Here is a 22,124-nt window from a genome sequence, read left to right as displayed (position 1 = left end):
TTACTATAAACTGTCAATCCACACCTTGTTACCTGACAAACAGGCCTTTCATCAGTTAAAGAGAGCAGGAATGTATGGCAATGGGAACCCCATAAGAATGAAGTCCCGGTGTTCAGAAGCTCTTGGCCCTCCTACAGTTAAGAGGATTTAATAGTTGTAGGAAAATATAGCCACCTTTAACTTCACCTTTAACTGTGAATTCACTAGGGCTTTTCAGTGTTCCTCTGATTTCAAGATTTCTTATCAGGTATTCTAGTTAACTTTCAGACTGTGGTACAGATTCCATTTTTTTTTATGTCTAGCTTGTTTCCTTTATTTCTGTTGTACAAGTTTATCCAAGTTAAAAATGCACAGATGGGGGCACCTAGGTGGCTCAGTCAGTTAAGCGTCTGACCTCAGTTCAGGTCATGATCTCATGGTCTGTGAGTTTGAGCCCCGTGTCATGCTCTGTGCTGACAGCTCAGAGCCTGGAGCCTGCTTCAGATTCTGTCTTCCTTTCTCTCTGCCCCTCCCCCACTCATGCTCTGTATCTCTCTCTCAAAAAAAATAAACATAATGAAAATGAACAGATGGATGGTTTTATTATAAGATTTCCTTTTAATCCCAAGCGATTGTCTGGCAAATTTCCAGTTTTCTAAATTGCTGAGTGTGTTGGCTTAAAGATTCCTTTACTCCAAAAAACCTTTTGTGAATACCTGTTTTTCTCAGCCTGCAGACTGCAGAGCCTTAATAGACAAACTCAAAGTTTGTAATGATGAGCAACTACTCTTGGAACTGCAGCAAATCAAAACATGGAACATTGGAAAGGTATGTGAACCCACACTCCCAAAAGGCAGGGCTCCCTGGACTAGTACATCATTTTGTATGTTCTGATATGGAAAGAGAAACCACAATGAGGTAGCATCATTCATCAATTAGTATCTGATAAGCTGTATGTCTACAGTTATAAGCTGTATTATCTAAGCTGTATGTCTAGTATAGCTCTAGGTCAGTAGCTTTTAGCTTACGAATAGTTACCAAGGAAATTTTGAAAGAAAATGTGAAAGGAAAAGTTTGCTAGCTGAGGGTGAGGAACATTTACACGGGTGATGATAAAGAATCTCAACCACAGAATTCCTTTAGTTTGACTGACAGTATGAGTTTGAGATAGTTAAAAGAATCTTCTTTAGATAACTCTAAAAGTGAACATTTTTGATAAAATGGATTCTGGCAGGGAGAGTCATTGTTTTGTAGACCTCAGAAGGTAGCCAGAATTCTCCCTTTAAAGACCTAGTTAGGGTGTCTACTGGTGTTTGTACATAATGTACTTTGATGGATATAACAATGATCACAGGTTTATGTGGCTCAGAGTGTGATCTTTGTCATATGGATTTCTGTACTGGTAGGGGGATTGAAGAGAAGCAAAGGTGGGAAGTGAACTTGTCTAGGTGTCCTGCTCAGCAATCCATTGTAGCAAAGTACCCACATAGTACTTCGACCTTATTCTTACATGTTCCTCTTTCTCTTCCTCTCTCCAGTGTGAGTTATATCACTGGGTGGATCTGTTGGACCGCTTTGATGGAATTCTGGCAGATGCTGGACAAACAGTGGAGAATATGTCATGGATGCTCGTGTGTGATAGGCCGGAGAGAGAACAACTAAAAATGCTTCTCTTGGCTGTGTTGAACTTCACTGCCTTGCTCATTGAGTACAGCTTTTCCCGGCATCTGTACAGTTCCATAGAGGTATGAGAGGTTCAAGCCTATGTGATCTGTTCTTAACTAGAATCACTCATATCTAGAAATAAATTGCTATTTCTCTCTGATAATTCTTTCCTTTTCATTTTGGAGCTCTGGGGTTTTCAGTGTCAAAGACAATGATAAAATTGAGAATGTAATACATATATTGAAGTATTCCTGGGAATTTGTGGGAATTGATCTTTGTTCCGCATTCATTATTAGAGCAGCCCCAAACCACTTAAACTATTGGAAATAGTTTGATTTCCTTGACACATTACTCATTGCCTAAGTGCCCTGTTGTTAGTGTTAATTTTTCTAATTCTTTGGTAAACAGAATTGAAAGGAAATGGTTTGGGAAAAGAAGTGGAATAACTGAACTAAAGTATAGCACCCAGAGTTTTAAGTGAGGAACAGATAAGCAGTCTGTTAAAGATAAAATACATTAGTTGCAAAAGGAAGACCATGGCCTTCAGGATCATCAGCAATCAGAAATACCTAGGTTTATTGCCATCTAAATGACATACTGATTTTAACACTGACTAGATGCTTAAATATATTGATAGACTTTGATTTTATTAAAAAATCAAAGCAGTCACTCTTGGGTTAATGTTGCATACACTATACTGTAACAGTCATAAGTGCCACCAGCTGTTGTTTTTTTGTTTTTGTTTAATTTTTTTTAATGTTTACTTTTGACAGAGAGAGAGAGACAGAGACAGAGACAGAGACAGAGACAGAGCATGAGCGGGGGAGGGGCAGAGAGAGAGGGAGACACAGAATCCGAAGCAGGCTCCAGGCTCTGAGCTGTCAGCATAGAGCCCGATGCAGGTCTCAAACCCACGAACTGCAAGATCATGACCTGAGCTGAAGTCAGACACTCAACCGACTGAGCCACCCAGGTGCCCCATCACCAGCTGTTGTTGATATCTTTAGCTTCCATATGGAGAACCCTACATTTTAATTCATTCTATATCTCAAAGAATACAGGAGCATAAAATTATCTTTCTTTCACAGTTCTTTTAGTCTAGCTGGAGACTTAATGTTCTTGAGTTCCACTATGTATGAAAATATCACATTTGTCTCTATTGTAATTTATTTTTCTTGTGGGGACACCTGTGCAGTTTTGAGCTGCTGCTCATGTGTTTTTGTTTTTGTTTTTGTTTTACTTTTATTGGACTTTGTGGCTTGCTGCCAGATTATAAGTTGCTTGGGAACAAGGTTGCATGTTGTAGGTGCGCAAATATTGATAAATTTTTTTGTATTGTTAAACTTCTTAATAGCTTTGTATATATTGACAAATCTATTACTACATTGGTATTTTAAGTTTTCAAGGCCTAGTGTGCCTAATACCATGAACTTGCCCTTTTTTGTTCCCTGTAGCATTTGACAACTTTATTGGCTTCCTCTGATATGCAAGTGGTGCTGGCAGTCCTTAATCTTCTGTATGTATTTAGCAAAAGATCAAACTATATCACACGCCTTGGATCTGACAAGAGAACCCCACTGCTAACCCGGCTGCAACACTTGGCAGAGGTGAGTCATAGGTAAAGAGTGGAAGGGCACAAAATTGGACCATATAGTTCCTTTCCACAGGTGTTTTTTGCATTGTCAAAATGGATAGTAATCCCTAAGTTTACTGGCCTAATTAAATGGAATTATGGGGGCCCCATTACTGAAGTTCCCCCTAAACCTAAGAAGTATTCTCAATTGTTATGAAGTAATCGTGAGAGATTTCATGAATCTCTACTCACAAAGTAGAATCTCCCTTTTTTCAAAAATGACAACTTCGTTCTGGAAAGTTCAGAATCAGATTCTACTCACGAGGGAGGTATAGTGCAATGAAAGATCTGGATTGGAGTCTTGTCTTGTCCCTGCTTATTAGTTCTGATACCAGTTTTTTCATTTGGGAATTTAGTATATCTACCTTCAGAGTAGTTTCAGAATAAAATACAAGGTATTTTGCGCTGTGCTCAGTAATTGGCTTGTGATGGTAGTAATTGTAATTGAAGGCAAAAAGAACTCTCATGTAAAAGTTCAACTCCACCAAACTATTGTCCAATGTTTCTAGACACAAGGATGATATGTACTTAGGTTTGAAAGAGGTAGCCATTGCTAAAACGTTTCGTTAGAAGAAATTGGTAAGTCTGACTTTTTAAAAGCCAATTGAATGGTTAACTCAAATAATGTAACTCAAGTTTCAGGCTATTTTTAGGTACATGATTCCTTAAAAATCATTTTTGTAGGATAGTGAATGCAACATGTATTGTCAAAATTCTAGGACATACAGAAAAGTGTAAAGAGAATATTAATCACCTGTATATAACTTACCCAGATGCAGCTTCCTTCAAAATTTGAGCATATTTTCTTACATTTGCAAATATGCATATAGAGACATGCAACCTGTTTTCTTTAACATAAGTAATTTTCTGTTATTAAAAAAATGTAAGACAGTTCAACATTGGCTACCCAAATAACAGTAAAAGGGAAAAGAAGCCATATCTCAAGTAGATGATGCTTCAAAAGCATTTGATAAAATTCAGCACATTAATAAAAACTAATATAAACTCTTAGAAATAGGAAAACAAACTTTAAATTTATGAATCATCTACCAGAAGTCATAATGGGAAAGCTGAAGCATTTCCATTGAATTCTAAAGTCAGACAAGATGCTACCTACTACTTTTGCCACTGGAATTTGTAGTAGAGGTCCTAACAAATACAAGAGAAAAGAAAGAAATGAACGATACATACTAAAAGAGAAAACTTGTTACTATATGAAGGTGATAGGTTTGAGGCTTTTGGGTTTTTTGGGGAGATAGCATAAAATTACTAGAACTAATAAAAGTACAGTGAGACAACCAAGTCAACAATCAGTGTATAGAAACAAATATCTCCTCTGTACAGTAGTAATAAACAACTAGATGATTAGAATAAAGACCTCATTCACAGGATCAACAAGTATAGTTAAACTGTATTGGGCAAAACCATACATTTAAGAGAAGATAATGTAGAAGGTTATATTGAGATATACTGGTAGGGAAGGAACTCTTAAAAACTTTAAAGCGTAAATCTTACTGTAAAAATTTGAATTTTATAATACAAAATTAAGACTTCCTTTTCAATGGAAAACATCATAATTCACTGCTATGCTAGCACTTAACTGGAGTGTAAATCAGCACACTGCTTCCTTGAATGAGAAGAACACTAGTTGACCTAAACAGTGCACCTACTGATGTGGCTAACAACATTCTGGTGCCAATTCATTTTGTCATGGACCAATCAGTACCACATTCAAACAGTTGGTGGAATAACAGCTGGTCTGTGGACAATATTAAGCAGCACTGCCAAAGATAAAACTTAGTAGTGATAGATTGAGAAGTGTTTAGCCATGTTTTAAAACTGTCAAGGGACTGTCCCTGTAGTATATTTAAGGAACTCCTCCAAATTAACGTGGATAAACAAAAGTATGGATAGATAATTCACAGAAAACTCAGCACATTAATGATGCTCCAGACTCATTAGTAATTAGAGAAATACAACTAAAGCAAGATACAGCTTTTTAAACTGTCAGATCAGCAAAAATTAGAAAACTGTGTAATGGTAAGTGCTAATAGGCATGTGAGGCTATAGGAACCCTTGACTGGTACTCCTGGTATATATCCCAAAGATATCACATTATTCCGTCAGGTAACATGTGGGAGAATATTGCATCATTGTGGCAGTAGATTGGATAAGCAAAATGGAGTTTATGCATATTGTGGACTGTGTAGCAGTTAGAAGCAGGGGACCAAATAATGCACGTAGCAACATCAGTAGCTTTTGAAAATAATGCTGAGTGAGAGGGAGTTAAAAATGTTTATTGGTAGTACCATTTCTGAAACTTAAAGATGTGCACCCAAAGCAACATACAGTTTTGAAAAAACAGAAATTAAAGGATATAGGAAGTGGTGAAAAGTGTTGTCTTTGGCAAGGAGAAAGTAATGTGTATGGGCAGTAATTGGATGGACAGATGGTGTATATAAATAAGTAAAAGAAAATAAACCTAACCAGCAGTATTTAAGATCTGTTAGAACAAAACAACCCTTACTTACAGATTTAAAAAATGATCTAAATTTGTTAGCAAAGACAGATGATGCCATTTTTTGCATGAGAAGACTCAATATAGTAGAAGCCCTCTTAGATCAAATTAGGGTTAATAGTTGGTAGGTTAATTATTGTTAAAACGTTGTTAAAGCAGAACTTTTTTTAAGTTTATTTATTTTGAGAGAAAACGTGCATGCACACGAGCAGGGGAGTGGCAGGAAAAGAGAGAATCCCAAGTGAGCTCTGCACCAGTAGCATGGTTTGTAAAGGAACTTGAATACAGAATTAGAAATTTCTATAATTTACCCCTGAATCTCTTTCCCCTAACTTGACACTATTTTTATATTTTTATATTTTATTTTTTTTAATGTTTATTTATTTTTGAGAGACAGCACAAGCAGAGGGGGTGGGCAGAGAGAGAGGTAGACACAGTACAAAGTAGGCTCCAGGCTCCGAGCTGTCAGTACAGAGCCCAATGCAGGGCGTAAACCCACAAACTGCAAGATCATGACCTGAAGTCAGACACTCAACTGAGTCACCCAGGCGCCCTGACACTACTTTTAGCATCTTGCCTTTTAGTCTTTGCCAAATATTCAGATTAGTTTTTATTTTAAGAAGATAGTTCCTTTTTCAGTTTAAATCATTGTTTTATATGGTATTTTATTTATATAAATATTTTTTGAGAGAGAGCATGCACATGTGCATGAGTGGGGAGGGGCACAAAAAGAGAGAGAATCTTAAGCAGGCTCCATGCTCAGTGCAAAGCCCAACATGGGGTTCCGTCTCATGACTGTGAGATCATGACCTGAGCCAAAATCAAGAGTCACATGCTTAACTGACTGAGCCACCCAGGTGGCCTTGTATAGTATTTTTTTTTAAATGTTTATTTTTGAGACCAAGCATGAACGGGAGAGGGTCAGAGAGAGAGGGAGACACAGAATCGGAAACAGGCTCCAGGCTCTGAGGTGTCAGCAGAGAGCCCGACGCTGGGCTCGAACTCACGGACTGTGAGATCATGACCTGAGCTGAAGTCGGACGCTTAACCAACTGAGCCACCCAGGCGCCCCTAGTATTTTAACATCCTTCTATATTCAGGTTCCTTTAGAAACTAAAATCTTGACACCATTAATTGCTCTACAGACAGCTGACATAAATGAGTTTGAAGGCCAACACCTGGCTTGGTACACTTACCGATAACTGGTGGGAGCAAAAGAGTGACTGCAGCAAGATTGCATTAGTCAATATATTTTACAGAAGGCATGGAGAATACAATTAATCTGTCAAATTGGTTAAGTAGAGGCCCTGTTAATAGCATTTACTGGAAAGCAGAAGGCACAAAAATATCTAAGAAAATACTGATAAAGAATCAGGGTCAGTTGCTGTAACAGATAACAAAATATAAAGCCATAGTAGTTTTACTTTTTTTAATTGGCATAGAAATAGACATATCTGCAGAATAAAATAGTCAGCCTCATTTATAAAGAAAAGTACAGTTGGCTGTTTGAGGGAAAAATGTGTTGTAGGTCGTTTCTTCACCCTATTCACATAAATCCTAGAAACATATTTAGGAGTAAATATAGGCAACTCTTGAACATCTTTCATGAGGAAGGATTTCCTAAGTCAAGAAACCTATAAGCCCTTTTTTAAAGTTGACAGATTTTATGTGAAAATATTAAAACTTGTGTGTAAGAATTAAAAGGCAGATGACTTCTTAAGCTGGGAAAAAATATTTGTACTGTATACAACAAAGGAATAATGTTATATAAATAGCATCTATAAATTATTAAAAATGTAGTAAGTAATCCAGTAGAAAAACATGCAAAAGTATATGAACAGACAGTTCACAGAGGAATATTAAATATTTTTAAAGAATTGGTCAAGAAAACATGAAAAGTTTACACTAGGAATAATGGGGAAATGCATATTATGTGAGGTCATTTTTAACCACTAGATTGGCAATAGTATATAGTATTAACTAGGTTGTAGGGAAACAGTACTTACAGGTACATATAAACTATTGGTGTCAAAATGTCCTTTTGTAGGGTTTGGCCACATCTTTCATTTAAAAATGTATACATTTTAGGGGTGCCTGGGTGTCCCAGTTAGTTGAGTGTCTGACTCTTGATTTCAGCTCAGGTCATGATGCTAGGATTGTAGGATTGAGCTCTCTATTGGTCTCCACTCTGACTGTGGAGCTTGCTTAAGATTCTCTGTCTCTCTCTAAGAAAATAAAAATGTATATATTTTATTTCATCCAATAGTTCTATTTTAAAGAAATGTTAGAAACATATTCAGATGTGTGCAAAAGTTATATTGAAGTATTCTTATTGCACCATTGTTTGAGAAAAATTTTTGAAATGTCATAATTAACATGGCATCAACCGATGTATGACACTAAAAAAGCTTCTCAATGAAAGGATTTCTTAGCAAGAAAACTTAGTTGAAGATCCTGTCTATAGTTTTTTAAAAGTCCAAAAGTAAAACTGTATTAGTAAAGTCCAGAAAGTTACATATCTAATTGTAAGCTCTGAAAGGGAATTGGGGGGAACGATGGTGGGTGAGTTTCACTTTTTATATTCTCTACTTTGAATGTTTTATAGCCATTGTGTATTATGTATTTTATAATTGAGAATTTGTAATGACTTTGTAGATATATTTTTAATGGCTATTATATTCCATTGTGCTATAGTTGTTAACCTGACTTAGTACCTATTATATGTAATCCTCTTAATACTCTGAAGCTAGGAATTCTTATCCTCATTTTACAGATGAAGAGTATGAGGTGTTAAGCAAAGTGAAGTGATTGCTTATAATTCCCACAACCAGGCATTGATGGAACTGGGGTTTGAAACCTGATCTATTTGCTTATATGTGCCATCCCCTTTTCAAGAGCTATACAATGTTGAATGGTTTTCAGACTTCAAAACAAGCTTTACATTTAAAGATGGAAGAACATTCTAGTTAATTTGGTATTTTGTGTAGAGCCATAACACACCTACCAGAGTTAATATCTTGCCAGATATTAATTTAGAAAGTAAAAATTAAGATGTATACTGTACTCTTACATGGCATGCATATGCAAAGTGTGGAAGTGTAGGATTTTCTTTTTTTCTTTTTTTTTTTTTTTTTTTTTGCTGTCGTTTTTGGATAGTTCAGGATTATCAGGTTCATTTCTTCCCTTGGACCATTCTATTACCAGGAAGGATTGCTTAAATGATTGCTATTACAGTATTCTCCCTGCCCCCTCACCTTATCCATGGGGGACATATTCCAAGACTCGCACTGGATGCCTGAAACTGCAGACAGTACTGACCCCATATATACTGTTTTTTTTTTTCCTGTACATACCTGTGATAAAGCTTAGTTTATAAATTAGGCACAGTAAGAGATTAACAATAACTAATAATAAAATAGAATAATTATAAGAATATACTGTAATAAAAGTTACATGAATATGGTTTTTCTGAAAATAACTTACTGTACTGTATTCAGTTTTCATCTTGTCATGATATGAGATGATAAAATGCCTATGTGATGAGATGAAGTGAGGTGAATGACTAGGCAATGTGACATAGTCATCATAATGTAGCCTTAGGCTACTGTTGACTATCTGACAGTACCTCAGAAGAAGGATCATCTTTCAGATTGCTCTTGTCTGTGGGTACCAAAAACCATGGAGAATGAAACTGCAGATACTGGGGGACTGCTGTATGTTCTTTTGTGTTTTGGACTCCTTTTACCTTTGACAGATATGCTTCCTTTTTCCTCTGAATTGGGATAATATAGAGACTGTAGATTGAAGGCTGATTTTTAAGTCCCAAACAATTCAGAATCTTGATGGGTGCAATACATTGCAGCTTTTGTTAATACATAGTGTGTGATGCTTTGTTATTACAAATAAGAGAATCTTGCAGGTTTTTGAGGGGTTAGACATAATATGCTGGGTGTTAAGTAATAATAACTATCATTACTTACACTCCCTATTAAAATTTTAAAACTTCATTTTTCTCAAATGTAAAATTCTCTAAAAATGTAACTTGTTGACATGGTTTGCTTTCTCCTACATCTTCCTTTTGAAATGTAACAGTTTTTATAACAGTGGTCTTCATAGACATTTTGGTTCATGTCTCTTCAGTTTTTAGACTGCTTTTTGAATCAATTCTTTTGTTATCCACGCCTGTGCAACAAATACATGTATTCACTTGCATGTGGTTAAGAACCTGGATTTAGAGGACCTAGAGCTCTTAACAGATCAAATTAATCTCAGTTTATGGATCTGTAAATTGGGGATTATGATCATCTACCTCCTAGATTTCAGGTATAAACTAACAGGTCATGAAACATTTAGGTTTAATGCTGATCATGTTGCAAGTACGTAATGGAAGCTATTTTTGAAGATGGTTGTCAGCACATAACTACATGATATTCCCTTTTATATTTGCTTTATTTTAAGACCATATATACATTATTTTGCACAAACCTATACATACTGTCACACAGTTTTTTTGTGCATTCTTCTTTCTCTTGGGTCATCTTCCTACAGTCTTCCTACAATCCTGTATGTATTTTATCTTCATATTATATTGACACATTGGGGGTATTTTTTTAATATGAAATTTATTATCAAATTGGTTTCTATACAACACCCAGTGCTCATCCCAAAAGGTGCCCTCCTCAATACCTATCACCCACCCTCCCCTCCTCCCACCCCCCATCAACCCTCAGTTCTCAGTTTTTAAGAGTCTCTTATGCTTTGGCTCTCTCCCTCTCTAACCTCATAGAGGGTATTTTTAAGGGTACTTTTGTCATTGAATTACAAAGGCAGGACACTTTTGCATCTAAATTTTCTTATTTAATATTTTGTTAAAATTCGCTAAATCGCTGTATAGCTATGTCATTCTTTTAAAGGTTACACAGTATTCCATAGTTTGTATGTTCTGTAATTTATACAGCTATTTCCCTATTGCATGCTCTTTTTTTTTTCCTGTTAGCAGTGATTGGTACATTAAGCAATCTTGTACTTTTACCCTTACTTACTGATAGTTTTGATTCTGTGAAAGAGTCCCAGTAATAATCCGTGTTACTTTAATTGGCCCTTACTTTATGAGTAGTGAATTTGAGCATCTTTTTTGGGCTATTAGGATTTGCTCTTGTGAATTGTCTGTTCGTTTGCCTATTTTTTTCTTAGTTTAGTGTTTTTCTGCTATAAAAGCTCTGTTGGAGATAATAGCCCTTTGTCATCTGTTAATTTTTTTCCAAATCTTCATGTTGTTTTGTTTATTGTGTTTATGTACATACTTGTTTTCAGAAATGGTTCAGAAAAAGTGTGGCATGGCTTTTAGGAAAAGTGTTGAATATCATGTTTTGGTCTTTATGAAAAATGACTGTGTATGTGGTATCTTTTCTCATGATAGGTTTTTAGTGACTCAGTTAATCCAATGATGTGGGCCAGTTGTAAATATGAACAGTGGCTAGTGAACTGCAAATGTAGGGGAAGTTCTCCAAGAAGGCTTATTGAATTGTTAAAAGCCAGTTGGTTTGGTGAAGGTCTAGTACACTGGTTTTCAAACTTGACCATGTAGCAGAGTCACTTTATTAAAACATAGATTGGTCTCCGTCCCCTGCTCACACTCCTTTACCTCTTTCCCCCTCCAGTTTTTGATTCAGTAGACCTAGGACAGGGCCCGGTAATGTGCATTGTTAACAAATTTCTAGGTGATACTAAGGCTGCTGATCCAGGGACCACACTTTGAAAACCACTGGTCTAGTCTGTCCTATTGAGTAAAGCTACAAAATCTTACTGAATTCTTACAGTTTCATCTCAAAGAACATCAAGCTTTTTCCTGATGTCTGAATACTTATTCTTTAGCAAATCCCATCTAGTGACGTGGTGTCAAATATGCCTTTATGGCATCGTTGATACAATAGTTATTTATTGGGTGTCTGCTTAATTGCTAGGATCATATGATAACACTATAGGATAGATGAGGATAATGACATTCAGAAGTTATATTATTTTCGGGAAAAGCCTATAGGCTCTTAGTCCCTGATAAAGTGTGAAATTCATTATTTGCTATTACTGTCTTAGGTGTTTGGGGTTGTTATAGCATGGTTTTTATTCCAAACCTGGGTGTCGGCCTGAGACCTGGCTCTTGAATCCACACCCAAACCTTCCAGTTGACACCATTCAAGAAGTATATAACCAGCCCTGTGCTGGATAAAACATGTTCTGTTCTTTACAAAGGTCACGTAGTAGTTGAAAAAGCAGGTATATGTGTATAATAAAAAGGACAAAGAACTAGTTGCTCTGAGTAGTACTAATAAGTACCCTAGAATTTCAAACATTCCATAGATTTACCTTGTTGGCTGCACAAGAAACTTCCTCATAATAAAATATATATGCTTGATATTTTTAAAAAATTCAGAAATCTACAGAAGATAATTTATCATGATCATGTATCCTTAGTATTTTGGTAGATTTTCTTGGACTTTATTTTATACATATTTCTTTACATAGCTGAACACATGGTATATATAATTTTATAACTTCATTTAATATACTAGCATTGGTGTTTTCCCTTGTTAATTTTGCATAATTTTGTAAGAAATGTTTCTTTGTGTTTAATATAATGGTAATATGAATGTCACATTATCACAGACTTTCATGAATCAGATTTGACTTGGCACATGGTCTTTTAAGGATTCCAGCTTATTAGGGCAAGTCATTGGTGCTTGATTTTTATTAATTACAAAACATGGGAAGAAAGATTCTGTGATGACATGAATAGTGGAAGTAATACTAAAACAATTGTGACAACAGAAGAACAAAAGGAAAATAATTGTGAAGGTGTACAGCTTTTCAAGCTTATTCTGCCTTGCAGAATTCCTTCAAGCCAATAATTCCTTGGCTTGAATCTCAGTCTCTTCTATGTGGCATCAAATGAAGATGTATTAAAAAGTGGAGTGTTGAAAGTATGAAGGTAAAAGCATTCAGAGAAAGTATAACTCCATCTTCTTTTGTTGTTTGGGTGGGCAAGGTCTTTTTGGGGATGAAACTAATACCATCAGAGAAAAAATTGATATTAAGGTATGGTTTTATATCTTCTGTAAGTGAATACTTTAAATACTGTGAAGTTATGCCATCATACGATTCTCTCTGTTTACATAACATTGCTCTTATTTGTTTGGGTTATTTTCAATATTTTTCTATTGTAAATAATGCCACAGTGAATATCTTTAATGCATCAGTATGTGGTAACAGATGCTTTTATTAAGTTCTTAATGTTGGACCTTCTAATTTACACATTCTTGTCTCATTTAATCTTGAGAAAGATGCTACAAGCATCATTTTCTCAATTCTTTTTAACAGGAATGGTTCATTTTTTTACTGTATATTTTAATGTTTATTTTTGAGAGGGGGGAGGGGCATAGAGAGAGGGAGACAGATGATCTGAAGTGGGCTCTGAGCTGACAGCAGAGAGGCTGATGCAGGACTCAAACTGCAAGATCACAACCTCAGCCAAAGTCAGATGCTCAACCAACTGAACCACCCAGGCGTACTGCATCATTTTCTCAATTTTATACATAGATTGAGGTAAAGATCAGAAAAATCTAGTAACTTGTTCTGACTGTCGAAAATGAACATCATAATAGCCAGCTGCCTTAAATCTTTCCCTTTTCACTGGTTCCTGCTATCTATATGTACCTTTGAAAAAGAAAGCAAGAGAAAGCAAGAACTTCTATTTTCCGGGGGGGTGGGGGGGAGTCAGTCTAGCTAAAGGCATGTCTATTTTTGTTGATTTTTTTTTCAAGGAACCAAATTTGGTTTACTTATATTTTCTGTTTCATTTATCTCTGCTCTAAGTTTTACTATTCTTTCTGTTTGCTGTGGGTCTAGTTCACTCTTTTTTTCCCTAGTTCCTTAAGGTGAAAGGTTAGTAATTTTAGATATTTTTTTTTTAATGTAGGCAATTATAGCTGTGAATTTCCTTGTAAGCACTGCTTTCAGGGTATCCTATAAGTTATAGTATGTCATGTTTTTATTTTCATTCATTTTGGGGAATTTTCTAATTTCTTTCCATTGTTCTGGAGAAGATACCTTTATATGATTTTATTCTTTCTAAATTTCTTGAAGCTTGTTTTGTGGTCTATCTGGGAGAATGTTTTACTTGTACATCAGAAGAAATGTGTGTTCTGTTGTGTGGATTATTATATCTGTTAGGTCTAGTTCGTCTTCTATTTTCTTGTTTATCTTTTGTCTAGTTATAAATGTTTGCCTTATGGGTTAGACTAACATCTTGATTTTTTGAGAAGTTAGTTTGAATTAATACCAACTTAGTTTTGGGGAGCCTGGGTGGTTCAGTCAGTTAAGCATCTCTTGGTTTCGGCTCAGGTTATGATCTCACTGTCTGAGAGATCGAGCCCAGTGTTGACAGCTTGGAACCTGCTTGGGATCCTCTGTCTCCCGCTCTCTCTGCCCCTTCCCCACTTGCACTCTTTACCTCAAAATAAACATTTTTTTAAATACTTAGTTTTAATAGCACACAAAAACTTTGCTCCTGTGTAGCTGTTTCCCCCACTTTGTATTGTTGTTGCCACAAATTACATCTATACGTTGTGTGCCTATCAACATAAATGTATAATTACTCTTTTATATAGTTGTCTTTTCAAGCACACGAAACAAGAGGAGTTATAAAACTAAAAATACATCAGTGCTTTTATAATTTACCTATGTAGTTGCCTTACTGGTATCTTTTATTTCTTCATATGGAGTCAAGTTACTGTCTTACGCCCTTTCATTTCAACCTGAAGGACTCCAGTTAGCATTTCTTGAATCACGTGTGCCAGCAACGCTCCCTCAGCTTTTATCTGGGAATGTCTTAATTTCTCCTACATTTTTGAAGGATAATTGTGCCAGGTCCAGAATTCTTGACTGGCAGTTCTACTCTTCTAGGACTTTGACTGTGTCTTCCCACTGTACTCTGACATCCGTGGTTTCTGATGAAAAATTAGCTATTGATCTTATTGAGGATGCCTGGTACTTGACAAGTCCTTATTCTCTTGAATTGGGATTTATAGGTCAAGTCTTTGGTCAAATATGATATGATTTTGGCCATTATTTCTTTAATTTCTCTGCTCCTCTTACTCCTTTCATTCTGGGACTCTCATTATGCATATGTTGGTACACTCGATGGAGTCCCCACATAACTCTTAGACTATACTTTTAATTTTCTTTCTTTCCACTCTTTCAACTGGGTAATGCAATTGACCTAGCTTCAGATTTATTGATTTTTTTTCACCTTCCAGAATTTATTTTTCAAATCTGTTTGTCTCACAATTTTTACAAAAGTAATACATGTTTAGTGTTAAAAATTAAGAAAACACAGAAAATTGTAAAGAAGAAAATAGCAAATAATCCTCAGTCACCATCATGTAGAAAAAATAACTGATAACGTTGTGTTTCATATGCTGCTTTTCCCCCACATAACCCATGGTATTTTCCCACACGAATTAAATATTCTTTGAAAATGTAATTTTTAAAATAGAACTACCATATGATCCAGTAATCACACTATTGGGTATTTATCGAAAGAATATGAAAACACTTAATTTGAAAGGATATATATATACACCTTTATGCTTATTGCAGCATTATTTACAACAGCCTAATGATGAAAGTAGCATGTGTCCATCAATAGATGAATAAATAAAGGTGTGTGTGTGTGTGTGTGTGTGTGTGTGTGTGTGTGTAATGGAATAATACTCAGCCGTAAAAAAATGAAATCTTGCCATTTGCAACAACATGGATGGAGCTACAGCGTATAATGCTAAGTGAAATAAATCAGAGAAAGACAAATACCATATGATTTCACTCATTTGGAATTTAAGAAACAAAACAGATGAGCAAAGGGAAAACCAAAGAACAGATGGTTGCTGGGGCGGAGGCGAAGGGATGGGTGAAATAGCTGAAGGAGATTACACTCCTTGATGAGCACAGAGTAATATATGGAATTATTGACTCTGTATTGTGTACTTGAAAGTAATTTAGCAATTATGTATGCCAACTATACTAGAAGTAAAATAAAAATGCATAAATAAAATATGTGTTGGCTTAAAGATTAAAAAAATAATAAAGTTAATTTCATTTCAGTATTTGACTGGACATTAGTCTTGGCTTCTAAACTGCCCTCCTTGTCCTCTTGAGTTTTCCATAACTGCCCTTCTATGTCTGCTTGGCCGGTACCTCCTCCTGTGCTCAGCCTCTGTCACCTGCTGTAGTTACCATTTTTTGTGGTGAGAACATTTAATATTTACTCTCAGCAACTGACAAGTATATTGTCAACTATATTGACAAGTATATTGTCGGTATTGTTAACTATAGTTACCATGCTGTACATTAGATCCCCAGATCTTCTTATCATATATAACTGGAAGTTTATACTCTTTGACCAACATCTTCCCATTTGCCCCAAGCCCCAGCCCCTGGCAACTACCATTCTGTTTCTAGGAGTTCAGCTTTTTTAGATTCCACATATAAGTGATAGGATACAGTAATTATCTTTCTCTGTCTTATTTCAATTACTAAAATACCCTCAAGGTCCATCCATGTTGTCACAAAAGGCAGGATTTCTTTCTTTCTCCTGGCTGAATATTAGTCCTGTGTTTGTCTGTGTGTGTGTGTGACATCTTTATCCATTCATCCATAGATGAACACTTAGTTTGTCACCATAGGTTGGCTGGTGTGAATGTTGCAGTTAATATAAGAGGGAAGATATCTCTTTGATGTCCTAATACCATATCTTTTGGATATATGCCCAGAATTGGGATTGCTGGATCATATAGTAGTTCTATTTTTAATTTTTTGAGGATAGCATTTCACTAGGAACTGTACCAACAGTGCATGAGGGTCTCCTTTTCTCCAAATCTTAGCCAATACTTATTTCTTAACTGTATTTTGATTCTAACAGGCATGAAGCAGTATTTCATTATGGTTGTAATTTGCATTTCCCTGATGATTAGCAGTATTGAGCACCATTTCAAATACCTGTTGGCCATTTGTATGTCTTCTTTGGGAAAATGTCTATTTAACTCCTGTGCCCATTTTAAAATCTTTTTTGTGTGTTACTGAGTTGTATGAATTATTTTAGTGTTGTGTCACTTCATTTTGCTTTTGTTACTTATGCTTTTTGGTATCCTATCCAAAAAAACTAATAATTATTACCAAGACCAGTGTCAAGGAGCTTTTCCTCTATGTTTTCTTTTTTTTTCCTAATTTTTTTTTTACATTTTGTTTATTTTTGATATACAGAGAGAGAGAGACAGAGCACAAGTGGGGGAGGGGCAGAGAGAGAGAGGGAGACACAGAATCTGAACCAGGCTCCAGGCTCTGAGCTGTCCGCACAGAGCCCGATGTGGGGCTCAAACTCACAAACGGTGAGATCATGACCTGAGCCGACGTCAGATGCCTAACTGACTGAGCCACCCAGGCGCCCCTCCTGTATGTTTTCTTTTAGGAGTTTCATGGTTTCAGGTCTCATGTTGAAGTCTTTAATCCATTTCAAGTTCATTTTTTTGAGTGGTATAAGAAAGGAATCTGTTTTCTTTTTTCTGCATTTTGTTACCCAGTTTTCCCAGCACCACTTATCAAAGAGTCTATTTTTTCCCCATTGATTATTCTTGGCTCCCTTTCAAATATTAGTTGACCATATATGTGAGGGTTTATTTCTGGGCTCTTGATTCTGTTTTGTTGGTGTATTTGTGTTTATGTCAATATCATACTGGGTCTTCTTTATTGCTATAGCTTTGTAATAATGTTTGAAATCAGGAAGTATGATACCTCTAGCTTTACAGTTCTTTCTTCCGATTGCTTTAGCTATTTGGGGTCTTTTGTGGTTCCATATAAATTTGAGGATTTTTTTTTCTATTTCTCTGAAAAATGTCATTGGACTTTTGATAGCAATTACATTGAATCTACAGGTGGCTTTGGATTGTATGGATGTTTTTTTTTTCAATTATTTTTTTAGTGTTTATTTTTGAGACACAGAACAAGAGACAGAGTGCAAGTGGGGGAGGGGCAGACAGAGGGAGACACAGACTCTGAAGCAAGCTCCAGGCTCTAAGCTATCAGCACAGAGCTTGACATGGGGCTCGAACTCAGGAACCGTGAGATCATGACCTGAGCTAAAAAGTCAAGACGCCTTAACCAACTGAGCCACCCAGGCGCCCTGAATTGTATGGATGTTTTAACAGTGTTCTTGGGATTCATGAACACAGGATATCTTTCTATTTGTGTCTTTAATTTCTTTCGTTAGCATTTTAGTTTTCAGTGTACAGTCTTTCATCTTCCTTAAATTTATTTTTTTTAATGTTTATTTTTGAGAGAGAGAGTGAGCGGTGGAGGGGGAGGGGCAGAGAGAGGGGGGCAGAGACACAGAATCCGAAGCCAGCTCCAGACTCCAAGCTAGCTGTCCCCACAGAGCCCAACATGGGGCTGGAACTCATTAACCACAAGATCATGACCTGAGCCGAAGTTGGACACCCAACCAACTGAGCCACTCAGATGCCCTCATTAAATCTATTTCTAAATATTTTACTGTTTCTGGTGCTGCCTGTTTTCTTTACTTCTTTTTCATATAGTTCATTAATGTTTAGAAATGTGACTGATTTCTATATGTTTATTTTATATTCTGCAGCTTTACTGAATTCTAACAGTTTTTTGGTGGGATTTTTTGGCTTTTTGTATACATACGATCACATCATTTGCAAATGGAGACCGTTTTATTTCTTGCTTTCCAAATTGGTTGCCTTTTATTTCTTTAATTGCCTAATTGCTCTGCTAGGACTTTTAGTACTGTATTGAATAGGAGTGTTAAGAGTGGGGATCCTTATCGTGTTCAGGATCTTGGAGAGCTTTCATCCTTTTACCATTTGATTTTGATAGTAGCTATGGGCTTGTCACATATGGCCTTTATTATGTTGAGCTGTGTTCCTTTTATATCCCTTTTGTTTTAGTTTTTATCATGAAAGGGCATTGAATTTTTGTCAAATGTTTTTTTCAGCATCTGTTGACATAATCATATGATTTTTGTCTTTTATTCTGTTATTATGGTGTATCATATTTGTTGACTTGTTTTTGTTGAACTACCCTTGCATCCCAAGGATAGATCCTACTTGAAAATGGTGTATGATCGTTTTGATGTGCTGTGCAATTTGGTTTGCTAGTATTTTGATGACAGTTTTGTGTCTTTGTCCATCAGAGATGGTGGCCTGTAGTTTTCTTCTAGTGTCCTGTTAGGGTAATTCTGGCCTCTTAAAATGAGTTGGAAGTCTGGCCTCTGCAAATTTTTGGTAAGAATTTGAGAAGAATTGGTATTACTTTTTTTTAAATGTTTGATGAATGTATTAGGGAAACCCATCTGATCCTAGGCTTTTCTGTGTTTTGATTACTGATTTAATATTCCTGCTCATTATTAGTCTGCTTAGATTTTCTATTTCTTCATTATTTACCCTTGGTAAGTTCTCTGTTTCTAGGAATTTACCCAGTTCTTAGAGGTTATCCAATTTGGCAATGTGTTCATAAGTAGTCTCTATTTTTATTATGTTTTTAAATATTCCAGTATAGTTAACATACAATGTTCTATTAGTTTAATGTGTACAGTATAGTGATTCAACAATTCTTTACATTCTCCGTGCTCATTATCAGTGTACTCTTAACCCCCACCACCTATTTCACCCATCTCCCCACCCACCTCCCCTCTGGTAACATCTGTTCCCTGTAGTGAAGAGTCTGTTTGTTGGTTTTTCTCTCTCTCTGTATTTTTCCTTTTCTTCTTTGTTTTGTTTCTTAAATTCCATATATTAGAGAAATCATAGGTAGTCTCTTAATAATCCTTTCTATCTCTGTGGTATCCATTGTAATGTGTCTTTCATTTCTGATTTTATTTAAATCTTCACTCTTATTTTCTTAGTCTAGCTAAAGTTTTGTCTATTTTGTTTATCTTCCCCCCACTCCAAAAAACACACGTCTTATTTTTATTGAGCTTTTGTATTGTTGGCTCTTTTTTTTTTTTTTGTCTCTATTTCATTTATATCTGCTGTGATCATTGTTATTTCCATCCTTCTACTAACTTTGGGCTTAGTTTGTTCTTTTTCTAGTTATAAAGTTAGGTTGTATTTGAGATCTTTCTCGTTTCTTACTGTAGTCATTTATCCCTGTAAATTTCCTCTTATAGCTTTTTTTGGTTCATCCCATAAGTTTTGATATGTTGTGTTTGCATTTTATTTTTTGTCTCAAGATATTTTTTAATTTCCCTTTTGATTTCTTTTTTTGACTCCTTGATTTTTCAGGAGTGTATTGTTTAATTTCCACATACTGTGAATTTTTCAGTTTTCCTCCTATTGATTTCTAGTTTCGTACCATTGTGGTTAGGAAAGATACTTGGTATAATTTCAGTCTTCTTAAATTTGCTAAGACTTGTTTCGTGACCTGTCATATAATCTATCTGGGAGAATGTTCTATGTGTGTTTGAGAAAAGTGTATATTCTGCTGCTGTTCAGTGAAATGTTCTGTATAGTCCTGGTAGGTCCATTGATCTAAAAAGTATAGTTCAGTAACTCAAAGGGATACATGCACCCAATGTTCCCCAATGTTTATAGCAGCATTATTTACAATAGCCAGATTATTGGCAACAGTCAAGTGTCCATCAACTGATGAATGAATAAAGATGTACGTGTGTGTACACACACACACACACACACACACACACACACAGGAATATTACCCAGCCATATAAAAGAGGAAGTCTTGCCATTTGCAACAACATGGATAGAGCTAGAGAGTATTATGCTAAGCGAAATAAGTCAGAGAAAGACAAATACCATATGATTTCACTTATATGTAGAATTTAAGAAACAAACAAACAAGCAAATGGGAAAAATAGGCAAACCAAGAAACAGACTCCTAACTATAGAGAAAAACTCCCAGAGGGGAGGTGAGTTCGGGGTGGGTTAAATAGGTGATATGGATTAAGGAGTGTACTTGTTGTGATGAGCCACCAGGTGTTGTATGGAAAGTGTTGAATCACTATATCATACACCTGAAATTAATATCATACTGTATATTTACTTGAATTTAAATAAAAACTTAAAAAAATGTACAGTTCAAGTCTAACATCTCCTTATATTCTGTCAGGGCAATCTATCCCTCATTGAAAGTAGCATGTACCATTGTTGAAAGTACCAGTCTACCATTATGTATTGTTATCTGTTTCTCCCTTTAGATGTTAGTATTTGCTTAATATATTTAGGTGTTCGAGTATTGTATGTATATAATTTACAATTGTTATATGCTCTTTGAATTGACCACTTTATAAATAATGACCTTCTTTGTCTCTTGTTACAGGTTTTGAGTAAAAGTCTATTTTGTCTGAAATAAGTATAGCTTACCCATTGGCTCTCCTTTGGTTTCTATTGCATAGAATATCTTTTTCCAACCCTTCACTTTGAGTCTGCATGTACCCTTAAAGGTGAAGTGAGTCTTTCGGAAGCTGCTGGGTCTTGTTTTTTTTTTTATCCATCTAAGTATTCCATCTGTGCCTTTTGATTGGAAAATCAGTACACCTACATTTAGAGTAATTATTAATGGGCAAAGGCAATGCCATATTAATGTTTTCAGGCTGTTTTGTATTTTCCTCGTCCTTTCTTCCTCTCTTACTAACTTCCTTTGTGAATTGGTTTTCCATAATAATATCCTTTGATTCTTTCTATTGATCTTTTTTTTTTCCAACGTTTTTTTTTTGTTTTTTTTTTTTAATTTATTTTTGGGACAGAGAGAGACAGAGCATGAACGGGGGAGGGGCAGAGAGAGAGGGAGACACAGAATCGGAAGCAGGCTCCAGGCTCTGAGCCATCAGCCCAGAGCCTGATGCGGGGCTCGAACTCACGGACTGTGAGATCGTGACCTGGCTGAAGTCAGACGCTTAACCGACTGCGCCACCCAGGCGCCCCTCTGTTGATCTTTTTTGTATCTAACTAGGTTTTTGTTTCTGGCTACAATGAGTCTTATGTAAACATCTTATAGATATAAAAGTGTATTTTAAGCTGATAACAACTTTGATTGTATACAAATATTCCACCCTTTTACTTCCTCCAAATTCATTTTATGTTTTTAATGTTCAGTTTACCTCTTTTTGTAGTGTATATTCTTTAAGAAATTATTTTAGCTTTTAATATTTTTAATACTTTTATCCTTTAACTTTTATCATCTGTGGATGATTCTTTAAGACCGTGTTCTTCTGGGGCTCCTTAGACTGGCTGCAGCTGGTTC

The 22,124-nt window shown here is 35.8% G+C and overlaps 1 protein-coding gene across 1 annotated transcript in view; it reads left to right on the top strand.

Annotated features, from left to right (window-relative positions):
* HUWE1 (HECT, UBA and WWE domain containing E3 ubiquitin protein ligase 1) overlaps positions 1-22,124 on the top strand; it is a 164,489-nt gene that overhangs the window by 36,564 nt on the left and 105,801 nt on the right. Inside the window, exons 4-6 of the mRNA XM_027053498.2 lie at positions 709-807; positions 1,518-1,724; positions 3,099-3,251. Of these exons, the coding sequence (XP_026909299.2) occupies positions 709-807; positions 1,518-1,724; positions 3,099-3,251 (459 nt within the window). The remainder of the gene's footprint in view (positions 1-708; positions 808-1,517; positions 1,725-3,098; positions 3,252-22,124) is intronic.

The sequence above is a fragment of the Acinonyx jubatus genome, chromosome X (assembly GCF_027475565.1).
Source record: "Acinonyx jubatus isolate Ajub_Pintada_27869175 chromosome X, VMU_Ajub_asm_v1.0, whole genome shotgun sequence".
Lineage (NCBI taxonomy): Eukaryota > Metazoa > Chordata > Mammalia > Carnivora > Felidae > Acinonyx > Acinonyx jubatus.
The sequence above is the reverse complement of the archived record's forward strand: the minus strand, read 5'-3'. Positions and strand labels throughout refer to the sequence as shown.